At 58.2% G+C, this 21,350-nt stretch overlaps 1 protein-coding gene across 12 annotated transcripts in view; it reads left to right on the top strand.

Annotated features, from left to right (window-relative positions):
* Positions 1 to 21,350, top strand: part of Gtf2ird1 (GTF2I repeat domain containing 1) — a 71,411-nt gene that overhangs the window by 34,556 nt on the left and 15,505 nt on the right. For 6 of the 12 annotated variants that reach the window (XR_015445452.1, XM_013070484.3, XM_013070483.2 and 3 more), the window contains exons 4-20: positions 42 to 197; positions 1,474 to 1,657; positions 2,089 to 2,402; positions 4,161 to 4,250; positions 5,768 to 5,851; positions 8,450 to 8,633; positions 10,531 to 10,556; positions 11,805 to 11,913; positions 12,333 to 12,370; positions 12,700 to 12,780; positions 13,594 to 13,683; positions 16,714 to 16,761; positions 17,145 to 17,210; positions 18,244 to 18,451; positions 19,223 to 19,272; positions 19,426 to 19,482; positions 20,256 to 20,339. Coding sequence is in view for 11 of the 12 variants with exons in the window: in XM_013070484.3 (XP_012925938.1) it covers positions 42 to 197; positions 1,474 to 1,657; positions 2,089 to 2,402; positions 4,161 to 4,250; positions 5,768 to 5,851; positions 8,450 to 8,633; positions 10,531 to 10,556; positions 11,805 to 11,913; positions 12,333 to 12,370; positions 12,700 to 12,780; positions 13,594 to 13,683; positions 16,714 to 16,761; positions 17,145 to 17,210; positions 18,244 to 18,451; positions 19,223 to 19,272; positions 19,426 to 19,482; positions 20,256 to 20,339 (1,869 nt within the window). In the remaining variant the exon portion in view is untranslated. The remainder of the gene's footprint in view (positions 1 to 41; positions 198 to 1,473; positions 1,658 to 2,088; positions 2,403 to 4,160; positions 4,251 to 5,767; positions 5,852 to 8,449; positions 8,634 to 10,530; positions 10,557 to 11,804; positions 11,914 to 12,332; positions 12,371 to 12,699; positions 12,781 to 13,593; positions 13,684 to 16,713; positions 16,762 to 17,144; positions 17,211 to 18,243; positions 18,452 to 19,222; positions 19,273 to 19,425; positions 19,483 to 20,255; positions 20,340 to 21,350) is intronic. The other 6 variants (XM_087196209.1, XM_004840025.4, XM_087196207.1 and 3 more) reach the window with 3 other exon arrangements.

The following is a 21,350-nucleotide window of genomic DNA, read 5'->3' as shown; positions in this document are numbered from 1 at the left end:
TTGAGGTGTCCACATGGTGACCCACCTGCTGTGTCCCACAGGAGGGCCCTTGTGGAAGGATTCGGAGGCAGAGCACCCCAAGAAGGTGCTGCGGGGCGAGGGCGGCAGCCGGAGCGCCCCCCGGTCGTCCCTGGAGCGCGGCTCGGACGTGTACCTGCTGCGCAAGATGGTGGAGGAGGTGTTCGATGTCCTCTATAGTAAGGCTCGGCCCCTTCCCGGCTGCCACCTGACCCCGCACCCTGCCACTGTCTCCCACAGTCTCTGCTCCCTTCTGTGCCCACCAGGGACCCCCTCCCAAAGGACAGGTCTGATCAGAAGTTGTGTCCGAAGCCAGTGTCACGACTGAGGCCCCGTCCCCTCCCTGGGGAGTGTGTTTGCCTTTTCTGGCTGTCCCCAGCTTGCAGTTCAGGGCCCAGCAATAGTGTGTACTCTGAGCATGTTTATTGAATGACTGAGTGAAAGCTGATCGTTCAGCCAGGTTTCCTGCAAGGGGAGGAGAGAGACTCGGCCTGGTCTTCCTCCAGAAGTGTCAGATTGCAGTGAGGCCCAGCCGTGACCTTCATACTCGCTAGATGACCTTGGGCCAGGATCTCCCCACAATGATTGCTTACTTGCTGTTGTTCCCTCTCCCTGCCACAGCCTTGGGTCTCTGAGGAAGCTGCTGTTTTGCTGCCAGAGGAGGCCGAGAGGGCGGGGGCACAGGGGCCCTGGTGGGCATGCTGGCACTGGGATGGAGGACTTGTCACACCTGGCTAGCTGTGCCATCAGGGCCCCTGCACCCCTGTCCACCCTGCCCACCGTGGGTGGAATTAGGTGGCTCTGAGCAGGGCTTGCAGTTTCGGGTGACCACATGTGTCCTGGAGCCCAGGCTGTGTGACCCTTCTCTGTCCTCTGCTCCTTCTCCCACACTCCCCAGTCTGTCTGTCTGTCTGTCTGTCTGTCTCTTTTCCTAGCACTAGGGGTTGAATCTGGGGCCTTTGGACTGAGCTACAACCCCAGCCTTTTTTATGTATTTCCTTTTTGAATTTTGAAACAGAATATTGCTCTGTTTCCTAAGCTAGCTGGCCTCAAACTTGTGACCTTCCTGCCTCAGTCTCCTGAATCACTGGGATTACAGCTGTGTCTCCTCCCTCTTTTTCTGAGTCCCCTCTTTTTTTTTTCCTTCTCGACTCCTCCCTCTTCCCTTGTCCTTTCTCTGTTCCTTCCACAGCTCTCTGCCTGCTTTCTTTGTGCCAACCTCTCTTCCCCATCTCTACCGTTTTCCCCCTCTCACCAGTGTCCTTCCCAGGCCCCTCTCTAGCTCCCGCTTTCCTTCCTGGGTCCCTGAGTGGCTGTGGGGCAGCAGGGAGCCTCAGCCCTGGGTGCAGAGAGCAGGACTCGTCTGGGACTGGCTCTGCCCTGAATGTGCACTGGCAGGGCGCTGTAGGACCCTGGCTACCCGCCACCCAGTGCAGAGCCTCTCTCCTCTCACAGGTGAGGCCCTGGGCACGGCCAGTGTGGTGCCTTTGCCCTATGAGCGGCTGCAGCGGGAGCCGGGGCTTCTGGCCGTGCAGGGGCTGCCCGAGGGGCTGGCCTTCCGCCGGCCAGCTGAGTACGACCCCAAGGCACTCATGGCCATCCTGGAGCACAGCCATCGCATCCGCTTCAAGCTCAAGAGGTGAGTGGAGCCAGCCAGAGGGCAGGGGCTGGAGACCCTGGGCCCAGGCTCCCAGGCCAGGGTGGAGTGGGGTCGGCCCCAGGGGACATTTGTGTTGTGAGGGGCCTGGCCTGGGAAGGGGCACCAGAGACGAGACATTCAGGGGTTGGAGAGCAGGCTGGCTTGAGCATGACGGTGGTCAGGGATGGGCGGGAGGTGCAGAAGGCCTGGATCCCAGAGCTGCCTGGGGCTTCACGCTGCACCCCACTGCTGAGGCTGCGAGACAGTGCTGGGCAGGGGAGGATGGAGACAGGTGGGGACCAGAGATGGCCACTGAGGATGGGATGGGACCGGGTGGGCACTGCCTTCTGGAAGGGTGTGCAGGCCACGAGGTGAGATGCAGAGCCCACGCTGGGGTCCTAAGCTGTCCCGTCGTTCTCCCCTCTGCCCAGGCCTCTGGACGATGGTGGGCGGGACTCCAAGGCCCTAGTGGAGCTGAATGGCGTCTCCCTGCTGCCCAAGGCATCCCGGGACTGCGGCCTGCATGGCCAGGCCCCCAAGGTCCCCCCCCAGGACCTGCCCCCCACCGCTGCCTCCTCCTCCATGGCCAGCTTCCTCTACAGCCCTGGCCTGGCTGGCCATGCCGTCATCCGCGAGCTCAAGCAGGAGGCGCCAGCCTGTCCCCTCGCCCCCAGCGACCTGGGCCTGGGCCTTCCGCTGCCCGAGCCGAAGGTGCCTGGTGCCCAGGACCTCTCTGACTGCTGTGGTAATGCTGCTGCCCTGACTAGGGGCTCATGGGCATCTCAGGGCAGGCCAGCTTGGGGAGGCCAGGCAGAGGCTGTCTGGGTGGGCTGGGCAGGTGGCGTCCTGACTGGTGCCCTACTGGACCCTCGGTCTCTGCTCTGCCATTCATGAATGATCCCCAGCCTGGAACTGAGGAATGGTGTGAAAGCGGCTCATATGCTGTGACCCCACTCACATTTAATGAGCATCTACTACACACCAGCCTGGACCCAGGCTGCTGGGGGCAGAAGAGAAGGAACAGCTGGGGAGAGGAAGACTTGGGTTCAGATTCTGGCCCCTCTAATCCATGTCTGTGGATGCCAGGCAAATCTCTACCCCTCTGAGCCTCAATTTCCTCATCTGTAAAGTGGAGATGCTTGTGGAGGTTGAACATTGCAAAGCAGAAAATTCAGATTTTGTAATTTTCACATTTTGGAATATTTGCATATGCATAGTGAGGGACCTTGGGGATGGGATCCAAATCTAACAATGAAATTCATTTCTGTTTCATCTGCATGGTACACATAAGACCTAAAGTTCTTTTTCTTTTTTTTTTTTAAATGTGGTATCAGGCTTGAACCCAGGGCCTTCGCACTGACCTACATCTCCCAGCCTTTTTTTATTTTTTAATTTTGAGACAGGCTCTCACTAAATTACCTTGGCTGGGCTTGGTCTTGGAACCCCCCTGCCTCAGCCTCCCAGAGTGCTGAGGTCATTTTATATGGTATTTCAGGTTTGCCTGCTTATTGGCTTTGACCATCGCAAGAGGTCAGGTGTGGAATCTTCCAAATGTGGCATAGTGCAAGGTCTCAAAAGTGACAGATTCGAGAGCATTTTGGATTTCAGCTTTTTGGGTCAGGAATGCTCAACCTGTAATCCTCTTTCCCAGGGTGTGGTTAAAGAGCACCAATAGGAACATAGTGTCTCCTCAAAGGGTGCTGGAGACGCACTTCTCAGCCTCAGGGGTGAGCACTTGACTAGGATGCACAAGGCCCTGGGTTCCATCTTCAGCACTGAAATAAAAAGCTCCACAAAAAATAGAAAAATGCAGGCTGTCAGCCCACCCTAGGGTGGCTGCGCTGGACTTTGGGTCTGGGGCAGCATGTGTTAGCACCTGCAAGGAGTTCCATATCCTGGAGTTTGCAAAGTGCTATTTAATGCCCTCTCTCCAGTGCTTGATGCATAGTGTGTGGGTGCTTGTAAGCTGTATGCACTGGAATTTTTGTTGTTGTTGTTGTTATTTTCCATACTGGGGCTTGAACTCAAGGTCTTTGCACAAAGTTCCCTCCTTGTGGCAGGGTCTCATTAAGTAAGTCACTCAGGTGTCCAAGCTGGGGTTGAATTTGCAATCCTCTTGCTTCAGCCTCCCAGAGTGCTGGGATTATAGGGGTGCCTCACCACACCTGGCAGTTACAGTTATGGGTATTAGGAGAAGGAGGTGAAAAGACACAGGTCCCCTCAGATGTGTGGGCCGACCCAGGGGATAGGACTTACATGCTTGAGATAGGTGTCCCCACCTGGAAAAGGTCACCCCTGCACCCCGTTTGCACCCAGCTGGCCCTTGGATTCAGAGCCTGGTCCCTGATACCTCAGGCCCTCCCAGGTACTGGGCTGAGTTCATGGTGCTGGGACTGTTTTGGGGTCTCCCTGCCAGCTACCCCAGGGCCTGGGTGCCATGGCTAGGCTTGGGGTCACCCTCCTAGGCCCACCTGGAACCTGTGCTTGTCTCTGCCTTGACCAGGACAGAAGCCCACAGGGCCCACTGGGCCTCTCATCCAGAATGTCCATGCCTCCAAGCGTATTCTGTTCTCCATCGTCCATGACAAGTCAGGTAGGTGCCGCCCACACAGCAGCCCGGCCCCAGGGGTGTCCGTGTGCAGTGTGAGGCTGAGATGCAAAGGAGCACACTGAGTCTTTGTGGGAGAAAGAGGAGCAGCTCTGCCTGGGGGCAGAGTCACACTAGGGTGTAGTAGCTATCTCTGCTGTCACTGCTGCGTAACAAATTGCTGTCACTGTAGCTTAGAACAAATGTTCATTGCTTCATGGTTTCTGTGGGCCCAAGTTCAGGAGCAGCTCAGCTGGGAGGCTCTGGCTCAGGCTCTCATGAGGCCATGTTCATAGTGTTGCCTGGGACTGCTGTTACATCTGAAGCTGCCTGGGGATTGAACCCACGTGCTTTGTACTGAGCCCCACCCCCAGCTCCCCCTCCTCTTTTTGGAGACAGGGTCTCACTAAAGTTGCACTAGCTGGGCTCAAACTCATGATCCCCCTGCCTCAGCCTCCCAGAGTGCTGGGATTTACATCTTTAAAAGAGTATTAAAACAAAACAGCAAAAATTGTGGGGCTGTGGCTGGACCTCAGTGTAGAGTACTTGCCTAGCATGTGCAGCGTGCAGGGTTAATCCCCAGCACTGCAAAAATAAGAAGGAAGTGGGGCCAGGGATTTAGCTCAGTGGTTCCCGCACATGCCTCGAAAGTACAAGGACCCAAGTTCGATCCTCGGTACCAAAAAAAAAAATACAATAAGAAGGAAGTTTGTGGACAGATTTTAAAAGTACCACACGGCAAGAGGACAATTTGGGATTTGGTTAAACTAGAAAGGGATGAACTCACACTTCCCAGCAGTTTTGCTTTGTGGGTCTCAGACTTCCCTCCAGTGAGAGGCTCTTTTTTTTTTTTTTAACTCAAGGTCTTTGTTTGTTTTGACCTCAAGGTTTTTGTTTTGTTTTGTTTGGTACTTGGGATAGAACTCAGGACCTTGTGCTTGCCAGGCAAGCACAGTGCCACTGAGTTAAATCCCTGGCCCAATTTTTTTGGGTTTTTTGACACAAGGTCTCTCTGTGTAGTCCAGTCTGGCCTTGAACTCACTATGTAGCCCAGGCTGCCCTTGAGCTTTCAGTGATCCTCCTGTTTTAGCCTTCTGAGTCCTGAGATTACTGACATGCACCACCGTGCCTGGCTGAGAAACTCTAAAAACCCAGCCCCCTGGTCACAGGTCCCTCTGGGAGAGAGAAAGCCTGGTGGGAGGCCTGTGGGTTCAGTGGCCAGTGCCCAGAAAACAGTTTGAGGTGCTTGCTTTGTTCTTTGTTTCTTATTTTGGTTGCAGCACTGGGGATGGAACCCAAGGCCTTGCATGGGCCAAGCAAGCACTAACCACTGAGCTGCACCCCAGCCCAGCACTCTGGTTTATGGGAGGGGCTGACGGCTGAAGGTTTGGGGTTTTGTGGGGCGAGGTAGGGATGGACAGACCGGCTGGGTGGCAGCCAGACTCCGGACAGTGGCAGAGTTTGGCTGGCCCTGGCCCCGTCCCCCACGAGCACCCTCAATGGTGGCCCCTGTGTTCCGATAGAGAAGTGGGACGCCTTCATCAAGGACACGGAGGACATCAACACGCTTCGGGAATGCGTGCAGATCCTGTTCAACAGCAGATATGGTGAGTGGGTGCCGGCCGCAGCCGCTTCTGTCCCCGGCAGGGTGGCGCTGCCATCTGCCACACCCGCGCTCTTGCAAGCTCCTGTCACCTTCCCGTGTCTGGGTGGGGGTGGCTGTATCAATATTTGCCTTCCAGATTCCTCAGAGGGGCGGGACGGTGGCAGAGCCCCAGCGCCTGAGTCACCTGGGGGAAGAGGGTGGGGTGGGGGACCATCGCCACCGGCTGGGGACCCAGAGGAGTCCGTGGGCCTCCATGCCCACAAGTTCCCCGTGGCACTGCCATCGCTGCCTCGTTGCCTTTGCCTGTGGCGTGCCCTCTGCCTGGCAGCCTTTATCCTTCGGGGGTGCAGAACTGCTAAATACTGGTCAGGAATAAGTGACCATCACCCCCAGGGGGCCCTCAGGTCCCCAGCCTGGGCCAGGTGGGTCCCCACGGCCCTGAAGGCTCCCTCCTCCTTCATGCATCGGATGCTCACCTCCGTTCTCTGAGAACCAGGATTGTGCCTGGAAGCTCTGAGCCTCTGCCACTCTGGTCTTGAGGGGCTTTACGGAAGCTGCATGTAAGCAGCTGGGGTTGGGGAGGAGGCACGGCTCTGAGGAGGGCGCAGGGTGGACAGGGAGTTGGTGACTTCTTGGGGTGGGGTCCCCTGCGCTGCCTGGGGCTGGGGCAGGCTGTGTGCGGTTCAGCAAGCTCCTTCCATGCAGCCCGGTCAGGTGAGAGCCAGGTGGACGGTGGGCAGGGTGCCAGGCGGGAGCCTTGTGTCTGTGGGGAGGGGCCTGCACGCTGGCCTGGCTCAGGAGAGCTGGTGAGGCCTGGCCGGCCCCCGGCTTCACGCCCCACGCGGCTCTGGACTTTGCAGAATGCAGAGCTCTTTGCAGACACAGCACACGGACCAGAGCCAGGTCGGCACCTGGGCTCAGCATGGCGGGGCCCTCTGAGCTGCCCCCGGAGGAGGAAGAAACCAAGCGCACTGGGGGACCTGTGGATGGGGATGTCATCTTGGTGGCCAGCCCCTCCTCCTCCTTCTAGCCACCAAGTCTGGTTGAAAAATTGGCTGGTTGCCGGGTGTGGTGGCCCATGCCTATAATCCCAGCACTGGGGAGGCTGAGGCAGGAGGATTGCCAAGAATTTGAGGCCAGCCTGGGATACATAGTGAGTTCAAGGCCAACCTGAACTAGGTAGTGAGACCTTGTCTCAAAAAAACAAAAAGGAAAGAAAGAAAGAAAAGTTGCCTGGTTACAGAGCATGGGGTATAAGGGGGAAAAGAATTGAGGGAAATCCCAGGCTTCAGGAAGCCCCTGGTACATTGACCCCTGGAAAGGTGTTGGTTGGGACTAGATGGGGGCCGGACCTGTGCTTAGCCAGACTCTTGCCTGCGGGCAGCAGTGGGGCCTGTAGGGGTCGTGGCCCTGCTCCCCCAGTCTCCTGCCTGTGAGGAACAGGATTCTCACCACAGGAGCCGAGGTGGGGCTGTTCACACGGATCACTCTGGTGCTGGGGCTGGGGGGCTGGTCACACCGGAGGTGGCTGCGGGGAGAAATGGTTTGGCAGCTGTTGAGATTTCGAGGGTTTAATTTGACAGCAAGCTAAGTGTGACTTCACAGTGAGGCCTGGCTGCCAAAGCCACCAACGCACCCGGCTGCGTCAACAGGAAAACAACGTCACTGGCCCAAGGGAGCCAGGCGGCTCTTGGGGCCCCTAAGGGATGTGAGAGGGACATGGGCCCCAGAGAGGACAGTGTGGCGCGGCTCCGCCACAGTCACAGGGCAGGAGCATGTACGTCCAGGCAGCCCAGCTGTCTCCTGAGACCTCCTGGGTGCTGGGCAGACGGGCCAGTGTTGGTCACTGTTTGTCAGTGCGACCAGACATCTGATACAGTTTAAAGGAGCAGAAGTTTATTCAGCTCACGGTTGTGTCCCGGGTTGGTGGCTCTGAGGCAAGGGCATCATGATGGAGGGGTGAGTGCAGACGTAGTGACAGGGGCTGACAGTGGAGGCAGGGAGGGAAAGAGAGGCTCTGGAGTTGATGAAGTGCTGTCTGAGGACGCCAGAGGAGGGAGGTGTGCAGGTACCTGGAGAAGAGGATGGGCAGATGGAAGAGCCAGTGCAAAGGCCCTGGGGTGTGTGCCCAGCAAGCTAGGGAAGGGGCAGGGTCCAGAGAACCAGGTGGAGCCAGTGAAGGAAGGTCAAAGATGATGGAGTGACATGGTGGGACTTTGGCTGTCGCTAAGATGGGACCTGCAGGCATCTTTACAAAGAGAAGCCAGGGCCAGGGATTTAGCTGAGTGGTTCTGTTGCCTGCCTCGCAAGCACAAGGACCCGAGTTCAATCCTCGGTACCAAAAACAAACAAACAAAAAAATAAAAATAAGAAGAGAAGCCAGAGCCGGGAATTTAGCTCAGTGGTTTTGCCGCCTGCCTTGCAAGCACAAGGTCCCGAGTTTGATCGCCAGTACCAAAAAAATTAAGTAAACACATAAATTTTAAGAAGCAACATGATTTGATGTTCCCACCGCCAGCTGACCAGAGTGGTATTGAGAGGTGGGTCGTGAGGTAATGGTGCCCCGGCGTCTTGCTCAGCTGCTCCCTTCCTCTTCCAGCGGAAGCCCTAGGCCTGGACCACATGGTCCCCGTCCCCTACAGGAAGATCGCCTGCGACCCAGAGGCCGTGCAGATCGTGGGCATCCCAGACAAGATCCCCTTCAAGCGGCCCTGCACTTATGGGGTCCCCAAGCTGAAGCGCATCCTGGAGGAGCGACACAGCATCCACTTTGTCATTAAGAGGTAAGGGACAGGTGTGGGGCTGGCCTTCCACTGTGGGCTCAGTGTGAGCTGAGGTGTTGGGGCATCAGGGTGCACAGGGCCTAGGGTGGGCTGAGGGGGGCTCTGACCTGACATGAGACTCAGCTGTGGAGAGAACTCGGCTCCTTGACTTAGCCAAGGGAGCCTCCTTCTGGCCTCCCGTGAGAATCCTATGGAAGTGGAGGCACAGGGCTGTCCCACACTGTCCCCTGGGTCCTCATTCACAAAGAACATTCCCTCCCCAGCTGTGCACCATCCTTGCTGGCTCTGTGCCGCCCAGATGTGGCACCAGCCCTGCGACGGCCCCTGCTTCACCATGGTGCTGAGGGTGAGGGGTGGAATGTGGCGATCTGCACCCCTTTCAGTCCCTGACCCTCTTCTCTGCCACCCCACCCGCCCTGTGAGTTAAGCAGTTGACGTGGAAACCAGGAGGGAGTCCGGGCCCACCCCAGGAGCCCCATCTGTGTGTGGTCTGGGTGCTCTCTTCCAGGCCCTGGGCTTGTTACCAGGGTACCAGTCTCCCTGACCCCAACCTGGTCCCACGAGGACGCAGCTTGGGCTGCCTGCTTGTCCCTGAGACAAGGCTTGGAGGAGAAAGGCCGGGGAGCTCACCTGGCTGCCCTCGGCCCGGGGTTCCATTGCCAGTGCCCCCTAAAGGGGAGAGAGGAGCGGGAGAGGACTCTGGCCTTCAGGATGGGGTTCGGAGGCCTGGTAGCCCCATCCAGCCAGCTTCAGCCTCAGCAGCTGCTCCCCATCCCCTGCCCACCCCGTCCCGGGGCATGTGTGACCCTGCTGTCCCTGCCTGCCCTGCCTCCCCCACCCTGTGCTCCTGGTTAATAAATAAACTGGAAATGGGGCTGGGTGTGTGGCTCTGTAGCAGAGCTGGCCTAGGAAGTACAAGCTCCGGGGCCAGTCTCCAGCACCACACACACGCGTGCACACACACATGCACACATGCACACAAAAACAAGTGGTGGACACCTGGCCGGGCATGGGTGGGGTGCGTCAGGGAGGTGAGCCCCCAGATCTGCCCCTGCACCCCAGGGGCCTGGTGGACCCCAGTTGCACAGGGGTCCTGGCTGTCAGAGGACAGGTCATGACCCCGTGCGAGGTGTGTGTGTGTGTGTGTGTGTGTGTGTGAGGCTGCTGTGTGAAGGTCAGATGAATGCTGTGTGGGGTTTTTTGGGGTTTTTTTTTTTTTTTTTGGTACCGAGGATCGAACTCGGGTCCTTGCGCTTGCGCAGTAATGCTGTGTGTTTGCGTAGTCTGTGTGTTTATGTTTGTGTGTGTTACATGGGTATGTGGTGGGTGTGTGATTATTGGGTGAGTTGTGCATTTGTGTACTGTGTGTTATGCGTGTAGTCTCGTGTATGTCATGTGTTGTTGGGTGAGTTGTATGTTGATGGCCGTGTGTGTGGTCTGATTGCCATGGGTGGCAGGTGCGTGATTGTTGAGTGAGCACTGTGTGTGTGTTCCCTATCTGTTTCCTGAGTGTTCTGAGTGTTGAATAAGCAGCTCTCCACCCACACTCACCCCACGCCACCTGCAGCCTGCGTGGAGTTGGTGGCTCCAGGTTGTGCCGTCCCGTGCCTGTCGCCAAGGGTTGGACACACACGGGATGATTCCTTCCGGTTGCTGGTGGAAGGGGCGAGACAAGGGTGCTGGTTGCTCCGGGGAAGTACTGGGGTGGCCTGGGTGGGCCTGGCTGTGGGGATGCTGACCGGGACATCCTGAGCTTCCAGCCTGCGCCCTGGCTGCCTGGTGTGTGGCCTGTGCAGAGCCTGGGTCCTGCTGCAGCTGTGCACATGGGGCCCAGGATGTCACGGGAGGAGCCTGAGAGCCCTGATGTGCACCCCTCCACCCTCTCCTCTCTCCCCAGGATGTTTGATGAGCGGATTTTCACAGGTGAGTGGGAACCGAGTCGATGCCCCTGAGCTGCCGTTACCCTGCACCCTGTTCTCCTGGTCCCCTCGGGCCTGTGGCTTCTGTGCCCTGGGACAGTTGTGGGCCGAAGGTTCCCAGTGCCAGTGGATTGCAACCCAGCACAGCTTAATGTGCCTTGGACAGGGATTAATAAAGTGAATATTCACTGAGTGCTAATATGACAGGTATTTTGTCTAAGCTGTTAGTGTAGCTTTTTTTTTCCCCTTTGAGTGATACTGGGGATTGAACCCAGGGACTTTGCACTGAGCTACATTCCCAGACCTTTTTTATTTTTTATCTTGAGACAGGGTCTCACTGAGTCGCTGAGTTGCCCAGGTTGAGCTTGAACTTGTGATCCTCCTGCCTCAGCCTCTTGTGAAGGTGCCCTATTCCTGTCCCCGTGAAGGAACAGATGAAGGAACTGCCCTTGTGGGGAGTAGCAGGGCCTGGCGGCACCCCAGTGTATGGTCCCAGAGCCACAGCCAGGGTAGTAGGGGATGCCCTGTGTGAGGGGCTGGCTAGGGGACAGGGCCCCTGTCACTAAACGAACGAAGCTGCAGGTGGCGTGGGACAAGCTCGGGAGGAAGAGGCAGGCTCTGCCTGGGGCAGCGAAAGCCACATGGATTGTGGGATGTGATGCCCTGGGCCTTGGTTCTGGTTCCGCCTCCTTGGGCAAGGTCTTGGGACCTCAGTTTCCACATCTGTGAAATGGGGCGTGGTGGTGCACGCCTGTGACCCCAGTACTCTGGGAGGCTGAGGCAGGAGGATTGAATGTTCCAGCCCAGCCTGGGCAATTTAGTAATTTAGTGAGACTGCTTTAAAAAATAAAAGAGAGCTGGAGGTGTACTTCAGGGTGAGGGCCCTGGGTTCAGTCCCCAGTAGCACAAAAAAGAAGGCCTTCCTTTGGTTCCGGGCATGATTGAGTAAGAATGTGGTCCCTTCCCTGAGGGTCTCTGCTTAGCACCCAGGGAGCTTTCCAAAAAGGGGCTGGGGTCCCCAAGCTGTTGCCTCTCCCTCCTGCTCTTCGTCGGCCAAATCCCCAGCCTCCTCTGGCATGGGGCCCTGCTGCCTCCCCAGAGACGCATCCCTCCCGAGTCCTGTCCTGGCTTTGGCTGGACACCGTCCCCAAGGAGGGACAGGGTCCACTCCACACCCCAGGGGCGCTCCGAGAGCTTCCCACAGAGGCCCCTGCCCTGGCGCCTTCATCTCCACCTCCCCGGCTCCCCCTAGGGAACAAGTTTACCAAAGACTCCACGAAGCTGGAGCCGGCCAGCCCGCCCGAGGACCCCTCTGCGGAGGCCTCCAGGGCCGGCCTCCTTGACCTGGCCGCCACCGCCTGGTAAGCCCCAGCCCCACACAGGCCCTCGGTCACCACACAGGGACCCTGTGCGCCACCGTGGGACCCTGCGGCCCTCAGGGCCGAGCCGATAACACCTCTTTCGGAAGCTGTGGCCCTGGGCCAGCACGTGGCCCATCACTGTCCCCACCTGGGCCCTGCGCTGCAGGGAACAGGACCGGCCGCTGGTCCCTGCCTCCCTCCCTCCCAGGGACCCCAGGCCGGGCACAGCAATCACCCCAGCTGTTCACGCTGGGCAGCCCACAGGAGCTTGGGGGTGCCCAGGAGACAGCGTGCCAGGAATGGCGGGTGCAGAACGGGGTCACCAAACCTGGGCCCAGGGGACCTTGTGTGGGGTACATTCTGAGCAAGGTGGCCCCAAGGGAAGCTACCACCCATCACCTCCTGCCTTCCTCCCCCAGGTCAGACAAGGGCAGCGTCTCCGAAGACTGTGGGGCAGGTGAGAAGGGGCACAGCCTCGGCAGGGAGGGTGACCCCGCTCAGCCTGGGTCTGAGCGTGCAGGGCACCCCTGCCTCATGTCACAGAGCAGGGCCTCCTGGGAGTCCAGGGTGCGTGAGACCCAGCCCGTGTCACCTCTCCTGCTGATGTCTCTGTGGACTGGCCGTCTCCCCTCTGGGCCTCTGTCACCAGCTGTGGAAACTGGGGACTCGGGCAGGTCGAGGACCCCAGGGCCTGCCTGCCTCTCTACCCTGGTCTGTGGCTGAGGTGCACCACCTGGCCATGCTCAGGCCCCCAGTCCTCATGGGACCCCCATTTCCTCCTCACAGGAACCTCCGGGGAGCTGGGCATGCTGCGGCCCATCAAAATTGAGCCTGAGGACCTGGACATCATTCAGGTCACCGTCCCAGGTAAGAGATGGAGGTGAGAGACCCGAGCTGGACCTGCAGGAAGTAGCATCCCCAGGAACCACGGCTGCCCTGTCCACATCCCCAGGGCCTGTCCCCCAGGAAGAGCCCAGGCCATGCGCCCTGGGTTGACTCCAGTGGTAGTGAGAGCGTTGCGTGGCCTCTTCGACAGCAGCTGCTGATCTGACCTCTGACCTTCCTGGGGGTCGCCCCAACCTCACCTCCCTGGCCCAGCTCCCCTGGGGTTGTGAGGCCAGAGAGAGGACCGAATTTGATCAGGACTCAGAGCCCTGACCCAAGTCTCACTTTCCACATCTGTAGAGAAGAGATGCACCAGCCGGGGGTGGTGGCCCTCACCTGTCTTCTAGCACCCTGGGAGGCTGAGGCAGGAGGATCACAAGTTCCAGCCCACCCTGTGCAGTTTAGCAGTTTAGCAAGCTCCTGTCTCAAAATGAAAAATAAAAAGGGACTGGGGATGGAGCTCAGTGTGAAGACCCAGGGTTCAATCCCCATAGTACAAAAAGAAGAGGTGTCTTGGGTCGGAGATTTAGCTCAGTGGTTTTGCTGCCTGCTGCGCAAGCACAAGGACCTGAGTTTGATCCTCAATACCAAAAAAAAACAAGAAGAGGTGTCCGTGGTGTGGGATCACAGAGACCCTGCAGGCCCTGGGCACCGAGGTCCTCACGCCCGCCCTCCCAGCACCCCAGGGTGAGGCTTTCTAAAGGGTCCTGGTGTGTGTGGCCCACTGCCACCCCCAGGGACCGTGATGGGGTCGGATGGAGAAGATGCCCTGGTCACCGGGCGTTCTCCCCGCAGACCCTTCGCCAGCCTCTGAGGATATGACAGACTCGCTGCCGGATCCCCTGCCCTCCGAGGACTCTGGCTACGGCATGGAGGTGGCGGCTGGTGAGTGCCAGGCAGCTACGCTGGAGCAGTGATGGGGACAGGAAGCCTGGGTTTGGGGTACCAGGCACCTTGCTCTGCTGAGGAGGGGACGCAGGGCAGCAGAGCATCCCTTACCCGAAATGCTTGGGACCACAAGGGTCTGGAATTTGGGTTTGTTGGTTTGTTTGCGGTACTGGGGATTGAACCCGGGGCCTTTGCACTGAGCTACAGCCCCAGCCCTTTATTTTTTATTTTGAGTCAGGGTCTTGCTAAGTTCCTCAGTTGCCCAGGCAGCGCCTTGAACTTGCAACCTTCCTGCCTCAGCCTCCCCAGGTGCTGGGATTACAGGTGTGCACCACCATCCCTGGCCCTGTAGTGGGATCCTGAAGTGGTAGCTTTCAGTACACAACCACCCCATCCCCAAGAGACGGTTGCCATTGCCCTGGGCTCCCTGGGGATTCTGGTCTGTAGGGGGGACAGAGCCAGCCAAAGAACTGATAGAGAACACTAACTTTGATTTAATTCCCTTGGCTTTCAGGTAGGTATTTTTTATTTTAAGATAGGGGCTCGCTCAGTTGCCCGGTCTAGGCTTGAGCCTGTGACCCGCCTTCCTCAGCCTCCCAGAGTTGTAGGATTACAGGTGTGCACCTGGAAACTTTGGGCATGTCTGTATGTTCACATAGGCAAGAAGAGATGACTGGGGAGGGGACCCAGGTTTAAACACAAGGTCCATTTCTGTTTCATTCCCTCCTCATGCACATAGCCCGATGGTAACTTTTAAAACAATTCTGTGGATGGAACAGAAGTTTCACGGTAGGGATTCTGACCCTGTACCTGGCCAGCACCCCTGCCCAGCCTGGGTTCTGTCCATCTGGATGGGCTTGGTTTATAGCAGGTTACTGCATCTTCCCCATGCAGATCTGTTTGTCCATTTAACAGCTGTTTATGGAACAGCAACTATGTCCCAGACCCTGGGCACAGTGCAGGGAACAGAACAGTGAACCGAATGGGCAGAAGCCCTGCAGGGCTGACACTGAAGCACAGAGTGGCAGGGGTGGTTGGGGAAGGAGGGATGGTTGCTGTGGGATTAGGGAGGACAGAGAGGGCCTCACCGAGCAGATGACCTTGGAGCTGACCTACAGGAGGTCCCCGTGGATATTGGGAAAGAGCTTACCAGAGGAACAGCAGGTGCAAAGGCCCTGAGGCAGCCTAGGCCCAACGCATCTCAGAAAACAAGGAGCTCTGGTAACTGGAGTAGAGCAGGGAGGGGGACAGCAGGTCAGCTGGTGGCCGGGTGGGTTTGATCGGAGTAAACACCAGAGAAAGGACCAAGGGCTTGGTTCTTAGGGGTGGGGAGCCACAGGGGCCCTGAGGCTAATGGGGACATTTTAGCAAGATCCTCTGGCCCTGGGCTTGAAAATACACTGCAAAGTGGAGGAGACAGACAAGTGCCGGCATTACAGGCATGTGGCTCTGCCATGCTCTGCTAGGTCCTGAAGTGATGTGGACAGGGCCTGGCGTGGTGGCGTAGCCTGTCATCCCAGCACTCGGGGAGGCTGAAGCAGGAGGATTACCAGTTCAAGCTCCACCTGGGCAATTTAGCGACTTAGTGAGACCCTCACTATTTCTCAACAAAGAAAACAGAGGTCAATGTGAAGGCCCTCAGTTCAATCCCTAGTGCCAGAAAAAGTCATAAAAAACGTAAAACTACACCACTGAAGCGATCTAGGCTGGAGGGTGGCTAGACAGGTTCATAATAGTGGGCAAGGAGGTTTTTCAACATCTTCTTTTCACTATTTAAGAAATGTTCAAAAACACATAAAATCAAAAATATCCAGCTGCCCACACAAGTTTAATGAGTCTCTTGTACCCCTTTCCCATCTTCAGCAGTTATCAACAGATGTTATTATAGATAATAAAGATATGACAGATATGTATAGGGATTTTTTTTAAAGGAGTTGTCATTAAGAAGAATGGTATGCACCAGGTGGTATGCAGGGCGTTCTCCCTGCTCAGGCCCTGGGTGGCAAATTCCAGGTTACATCGTGACAGGAACGGGTGAGCAGCCAGGAAAAGGGAGACGTGGTGCGCATGCGCACACCGCGCAAAGGGGGCGTGTGGGGCACTGCTGCGGAGGGCGTGTGCTCACTTCTTATGGAAATTTGTCAACTTGCGAGGCCATCGGAAGTGAGCACCCTCTGGTGGCCCCGGAACCCAGTCCTGGAAGTGACCCCTGCCGTCTGGGTGGGGGTCTCATCACAGGGCATTCGTGAAGAATGGGGCCAAACCCTGCTGCGTCAGGGGATCTGAGCAGTGACTTCCGGGCAGCAGGGAGGTGCCCCAGGGGAAGATGGGAGATTCCCTGCCCCCACCCCATGTTGTTTGGGGCTCTGTTGCCAGTGTAACTTAAGGGAAAAGGCAAGTCTGGGTCTAAGCGGGCTCTCTGTCAGCGAACGGGCTTTCTCGTCTGGCAGCTGTCATGATGCATTTGGGAGAGGGGTGGGGACACTGGGGTCTAAACCCAGGGCCTTCACACTGAGCCCCAGCCCCAGCCTTTTTTATTTAGACAGGGACTTGCTAAATTGCTAAGTTCCCCAGGCTGGGCTCGATCTTGCCATCCTCCTGCCTCAGCCTCCCAGAGTGCTGGGATGACAGGTGGCATGACCCACCATGTGCAGTGGCCGTATCCCGAGTTCAGAGTGCAGCGAGCCAGGCGCCAGGCTTTGGAGTCGTCTTCTTAGCCCTGGTCGTCCCAGCCAGGGCCAGAGCCACTTTGTCACCCAAGCTGGCGTCGCTCCCTGTCCCCAGCTGCCTCTCGCTCAGTCCCCAGCTCCTTCGTGGTGTCGCAGCCATCTAACGTCACGTGTGACCTCTGACATCACACCAGGAGGGTGGACATCGTCTCATTCCCGGGGAATGTGTGCCCGTGGGGAGGCGGGGGTGTCTCTGGGACGCGGTGCCCCAGTCGTTTGGAGGTGCTGGGCTGCGTGCCTGCCGCCCTCCCCGCAGGCCCAGGAGGTGGCAGACCCATCAGCCTCTCTTCTTGTACAGACAAAGGGCCCAGCGAGGACCCCCGGCCGGAGGAGCGGCCCGTGGAGGGTGAGCCTGTGCTGCCTCAGTTTACCCACCCACCTCCTCCCTGCCTCTCACTGTCCCTTGTCCCTTGTCTCTTCCTTTTCTCCACCCCATCTCTCTCCAGCACCCTCTGTCTGGCATTTTTCCTGCGGGTTGGCAGTGGGGGGGGCAGGGGTTCACGTCCTAACTTCCGCCCTCAGCCCGGGCCGTGCGCCCTCCCGCTGAGAGCGAGAATGCGGCTGGAGGGGCGGGGGATGGGGGGGTGGGGTGGAGCCCAGCGAAGTCTGCCCGGAGCCACTGGTGCTGAGGTGTACACAGCGTCCCTCCTAGTGCCCGCAGGGCTGGGCACGAACTGAGGAGCAGGGTGCCGCCGCCCGGGCAGCTCAGCAGACGCCTTTTCTCTCCAGACAGCCACGGCGACGTAATCCGGCCGCTGCGGAAGCAGGTGGAGCTGCTCTTCAACACGCGATACGGTGAGCACAGGGGCGGGGCGCCTGGGGGGTGCTCGAGCTGCCGGCTTCCCTCTGGGCCCACTCGCCTTGCATGCCCTCGCGGGTCACCAGTTCTCAGTCTGCCTCAGCTGTTGGTAGTGACCCTGGCCCGTGACCTCCTGGAGGAACTCTGTCCCTGGGTACTTAGGGACGCCACGTAATCCTAGCACTCTGGGAGGCTGAGGCAGGAGGTTTGCTGCAAGTTTGAAGCCAGCCTGGGCTACATAGTTCAAGGTGAGGCAGAACTACATAGAAACCCTGTCTCAAAAACAAACCAAAACAAAACAAAAAGAAAGAAAAATTCCAGGACAAGAAGAGGAGAGGAAAGCAAGCTGCTCTTTAGTAAGCTCCTGTTGTGTGCAGGAGGGAGGCCATGGCCTCACATCTACCCCTCACCAAAGCGTCACAAAATCCTGTCCCAAGTCATGAGGGAACCGAGGCCTGGCACCAAGCCTTGGGGCCTGGCCTGGGCCTCAAGTCTAGCTCCTTCTTGACACGTTGGTTTAAGCCCACAAGAATCTGGTGGTGTTTTTGTTCTGGTACTGGGGATAGAGGTCCCGGCCTACACTGAGCGACATGCCAGCTCTCTATTTTTCGTTTTGAGGCAGGGTCTCACTAAGTCACTGATTTGCCCGGGCTGGGCCACAACTTGCCACCCTCCTGCCTCAGCCTCCCAGAGTGCTGGGATCTTTTAGAGTTAGGGGTTGTTCATGGGGTGGTCTCTGGGCTGGCCTCAGTGGGAGGAGGCAGAGAGAGGACAGGTGGCCTCGGATGGACCCCAGGCTGCGTCTCAGCAGCTGTCAGTGGCTTCCACACTGCCTGGGTGTGGGGACAGGGGCCTGGCATGGGTGCTGGGCTCCTGACTAGGGCAAAGACCCCTGCTCTGTGACCTCAGACACATCCTGAGACCCACCCCCCCACCCCGGGCAGGGAAATGTGTCCCCGCCCTTGGGAAGGTCTCGAGGGCGGGCCGAGACTCAGGGCCTGTCCTTGTCGCTCGGCCGGCCCTGCACAGCTGCTGTCCACTCTCCGTCCCCAGCCGAGGCCATCGGCATCTCGGAGCCAGTCAAGGTGCCCTACTCCAAGTTCCTGATGCACCCTGAGGAGCTGTTCGTGGTGGGGCTGCCTGAAGGCATCTCCCTGCGCCGGCCCAACTGCTTCGGCATCGCCAAGCTCCGAAAGATTCTGGAGGCCAGCGACAGCATCCAGTTTGTCATCAAGAGGTGAAGCCCTGGGGCTGGGGATTTAGCTCAGTGGTTTGGCTGCCTGCTCGAAAACGCAAGGGCCCGAGTTGAATCTCGGGTACCAAAAAAAAAACCAAAAAATGGCGAGGCCCTGACACAGAACACAGGACCCGGGACACGGGAGCAACACCAGCCCTGTCCTCCTCCTGGGCCACTGAGTCAGATTGCTGAAGCCCTTTTCTTTCCTTCCTTTGCCTTTTTCTTTTCTCCCTCCCTACTGGGGATGGAGCCCCGGCCTTCACAGTGAGCTGCATCCCAGCCCCTTTAATTTATTTTGAGACAGGGTCTTCCTGAATCACAGATTGCCCAGGCTGGGCTCCAACTTGCCATCTCCCTGCCTCAGCCTCCCAGAGTGCTGGGGTGACGGCCATGCACCACTGCACCTGGCTTTAGCTTCAGATTCTGCTCGAAGGTGCCTGTTCCGTTTCTAGACGTTGAATCGGCCCGATCCACTCCCCACATGCTGTGCGCCCCAGGCCCTGGTGGCGGTGACGGGATGATGTCCCAGAAGATGTCCCAGAAGCGAGGGCGAGGGTGTCAGCTGGCCGGTCCAGGCCGGAGAGGGTGTCTTTAGGCGGAGTCCCAGAGCCTAGAGCAGCCCCAGGTCCTGTGGATGGGCAGGGACCCCGGGCGTCCCAGCTGGAGGGCCCGCTGCAGGGTTGCGTCCACTGAGGCCCGCTCGGAGGGGAGGGCATTGCTCCTGGGACGCTGTGGGGTAGGCCTCGGTCACAGCCCCACTGTGTTTTCTAGGCCAGAGCTGCTCACCGAGGGTGTCAAGGAGCCAGTCGCTGACAGCCAAGGTACCGAGCTCGGTGGCACGGCCCCTCCCACCTCCACGCCCCGCCCCGCCCTCCTGGGCCCCCGCCCCGCCCACCCGGGCCCCAGCCCCGCCCACGCCACCTCCGCCCCGCCCGGCCGCCTCCTCACCCTGGCTTCTCTCCCCGCCGCCCCAGAGAGGGATTCCGGGGACCCCCTTGTGGACGAGAGCCTGAGGAGACAGGGCTTCCCAGGTAAGGCCGAGCTCAGGGAGGTCGCCGCCCCGCGCTGTGAGCCCAAGTGGGTGGGGGAGGGGTGCCCTCACCGAAGGACCCGGGGGGCCAGGAGCCACAGAGGAGATCGAGGTCTGAGTCAGAGCCTCCTGTGAGCGAGTCAGGAGCCCACACCTTTCCTTCGTTTTTCTTTGTGTGTCTGTGTTTTTGCAGTACTCAGAGTGGAACCCAGGGCCTTCACACTGAGCTACCTCCCGGCCTTTTTTAAATTTGAGATAGCATCTTGTTAAGTACCTAAGTTGTCCAGGCTGGGCTGGAACTTGGGATCCTCCTGCCTCAGCCTCCCAGAGTGCTGGGATGACCGGCGTGTACCACCATACCCAGACCATTTTATTTATTTTATTTTTGGGTGGTGCTGGGAATGGAATGGGGGGCGCTGTCCCTCTGAGCCTTGTCCCCTGCGCTCTCTCCATGACTTGACAAAGACCCCTGTCCTCCTGGCCCCTGCCCCACCATCCCACCTGGCACAGCAGCCTGCTCTCTGGCTCTTTGCTGCGGGCTTATTTATTGGTTTGGTCGTTTTCAGATGTCAGTAGTTAATTTCTAGCTGGTCGGTGTTGCGGCAACAGCAGGCATCCTTCCCGAAGGGCACTCTTGCCTGGAGGGCTCCGAGGGCCACTCCAGGGCCTGTAATTGCTAGAGCAGAGGCTCCCGTAATCAGCCAGCAGCACTCCTCAAAAGGCTCTGAAGCCCTTTCAGCTGCAGCCTCCAGCGTGATCGTTTTCACTTTGCAGAAAATTATGATGCCAGACTCTCGAGGATCGACATCGCCAACACTCTGCGGGAGCAGGTCCAGGACCTGTTCAATAAGAAATACGGTGAGCAGGGCCGGCGGCAGTGCTTCCCATGTGCCAGGCACTGAGACTCACATCCACAGCCCTACCGAGGCTAACATGGGGAGGCACCGTTCCTCGAGCTACACAGGAAATGTGCAGGCTGCTCAAAGGAGTAGCTGGGGAGCTCGCCTTAGAGTGGGGCCAGGGAAAGGTGGTAAGGAGTTGCCGGGCAGATTGCAGAGGAAGGGCATTCCAGTTGGACTGGGATGTGCAAAGGCCCTGAGGTTGGACCTAAGAAGGGCCAGGGGTCTGGGCTGTATCCCAGAGATAGAGCATTTGTCTAGCACATGCAAGGCCCTGCACTGTGAAACCCTGCAAAAAGAAACAAGAACACATTCAAAGTTCAAGGAGAGGGCCCCAGGTGCTGGTCCTCCACTGCAGAGCTCCAGTATTATACAAAGGGGACATACAGGATGGGAGAAATATGGATTCTCCATCTGTGGACAGTGCAGTTGGCCATGATGCAACAGTAAGAGAAGTCCAGCAGCAAGTTGGCTTTCAGGATCACCTGGATCCGGCAGCTCAGAGATGCCCTTCATGTCTGTTCTGTGGTGTCAGCATTGCCTCAGGCTGGAGTCCCATTTGGTGGCAGAATGGCTGCAGCAGCACCGGGCATCTCATCTGCATGCTCCAGGAAGGAGAGCTGACTCTCCCAAGACCTTTAAAGGAGCCAGGACTTTTCTTTCCTAGAATTCCCTGCAGCCCTCCTCGTGTTTCTCTCTGATCACTGTTGAGCCTTGTGTCTTATCCTTACCCAGTCTCTGGGGTGGGGTCATGACCCAGGCCTGTTTACTTAGATCTGGGTTACTTGCTATGTCGCTGTGACAGGAGGGTGGAGTGGAGAGTGCCCAGCCTCAGGAATGGACAGACACCACACTGGTGGCTCGAGAAGGGGCAGTCTCCTGCCAGGGGAAGCAAGGGGCAGAGCTGATGGTTGGTTCTGTGTCAGAGGATGGGCCTGAGATATGGCCCAGCCCAGCCAGGTATGGTGGA

The sequence above is a fragment of the Heterocephalus glaber genome, unplaced genomic scaffold (genome assembly GCF_053883595.1).
Source record: "Heterocephalus glaber isolate CG9 unplaced genomic scaffold, H.glaber_assembly_v1.0 deba00001610, whole genome shotgun sequence".
Lineage (NCBI taxonomy): Eukaryota > Metazoa > Chordata > Mammalia > Rodentia > Bathyergidae > Heterocephalus > Heterocephalus glaber.
The sequence above is the reverse complement of the archived record's forward strand: the minus strand, read 5'-3'. Positions and strand labels throughout refer to the sequence as shown.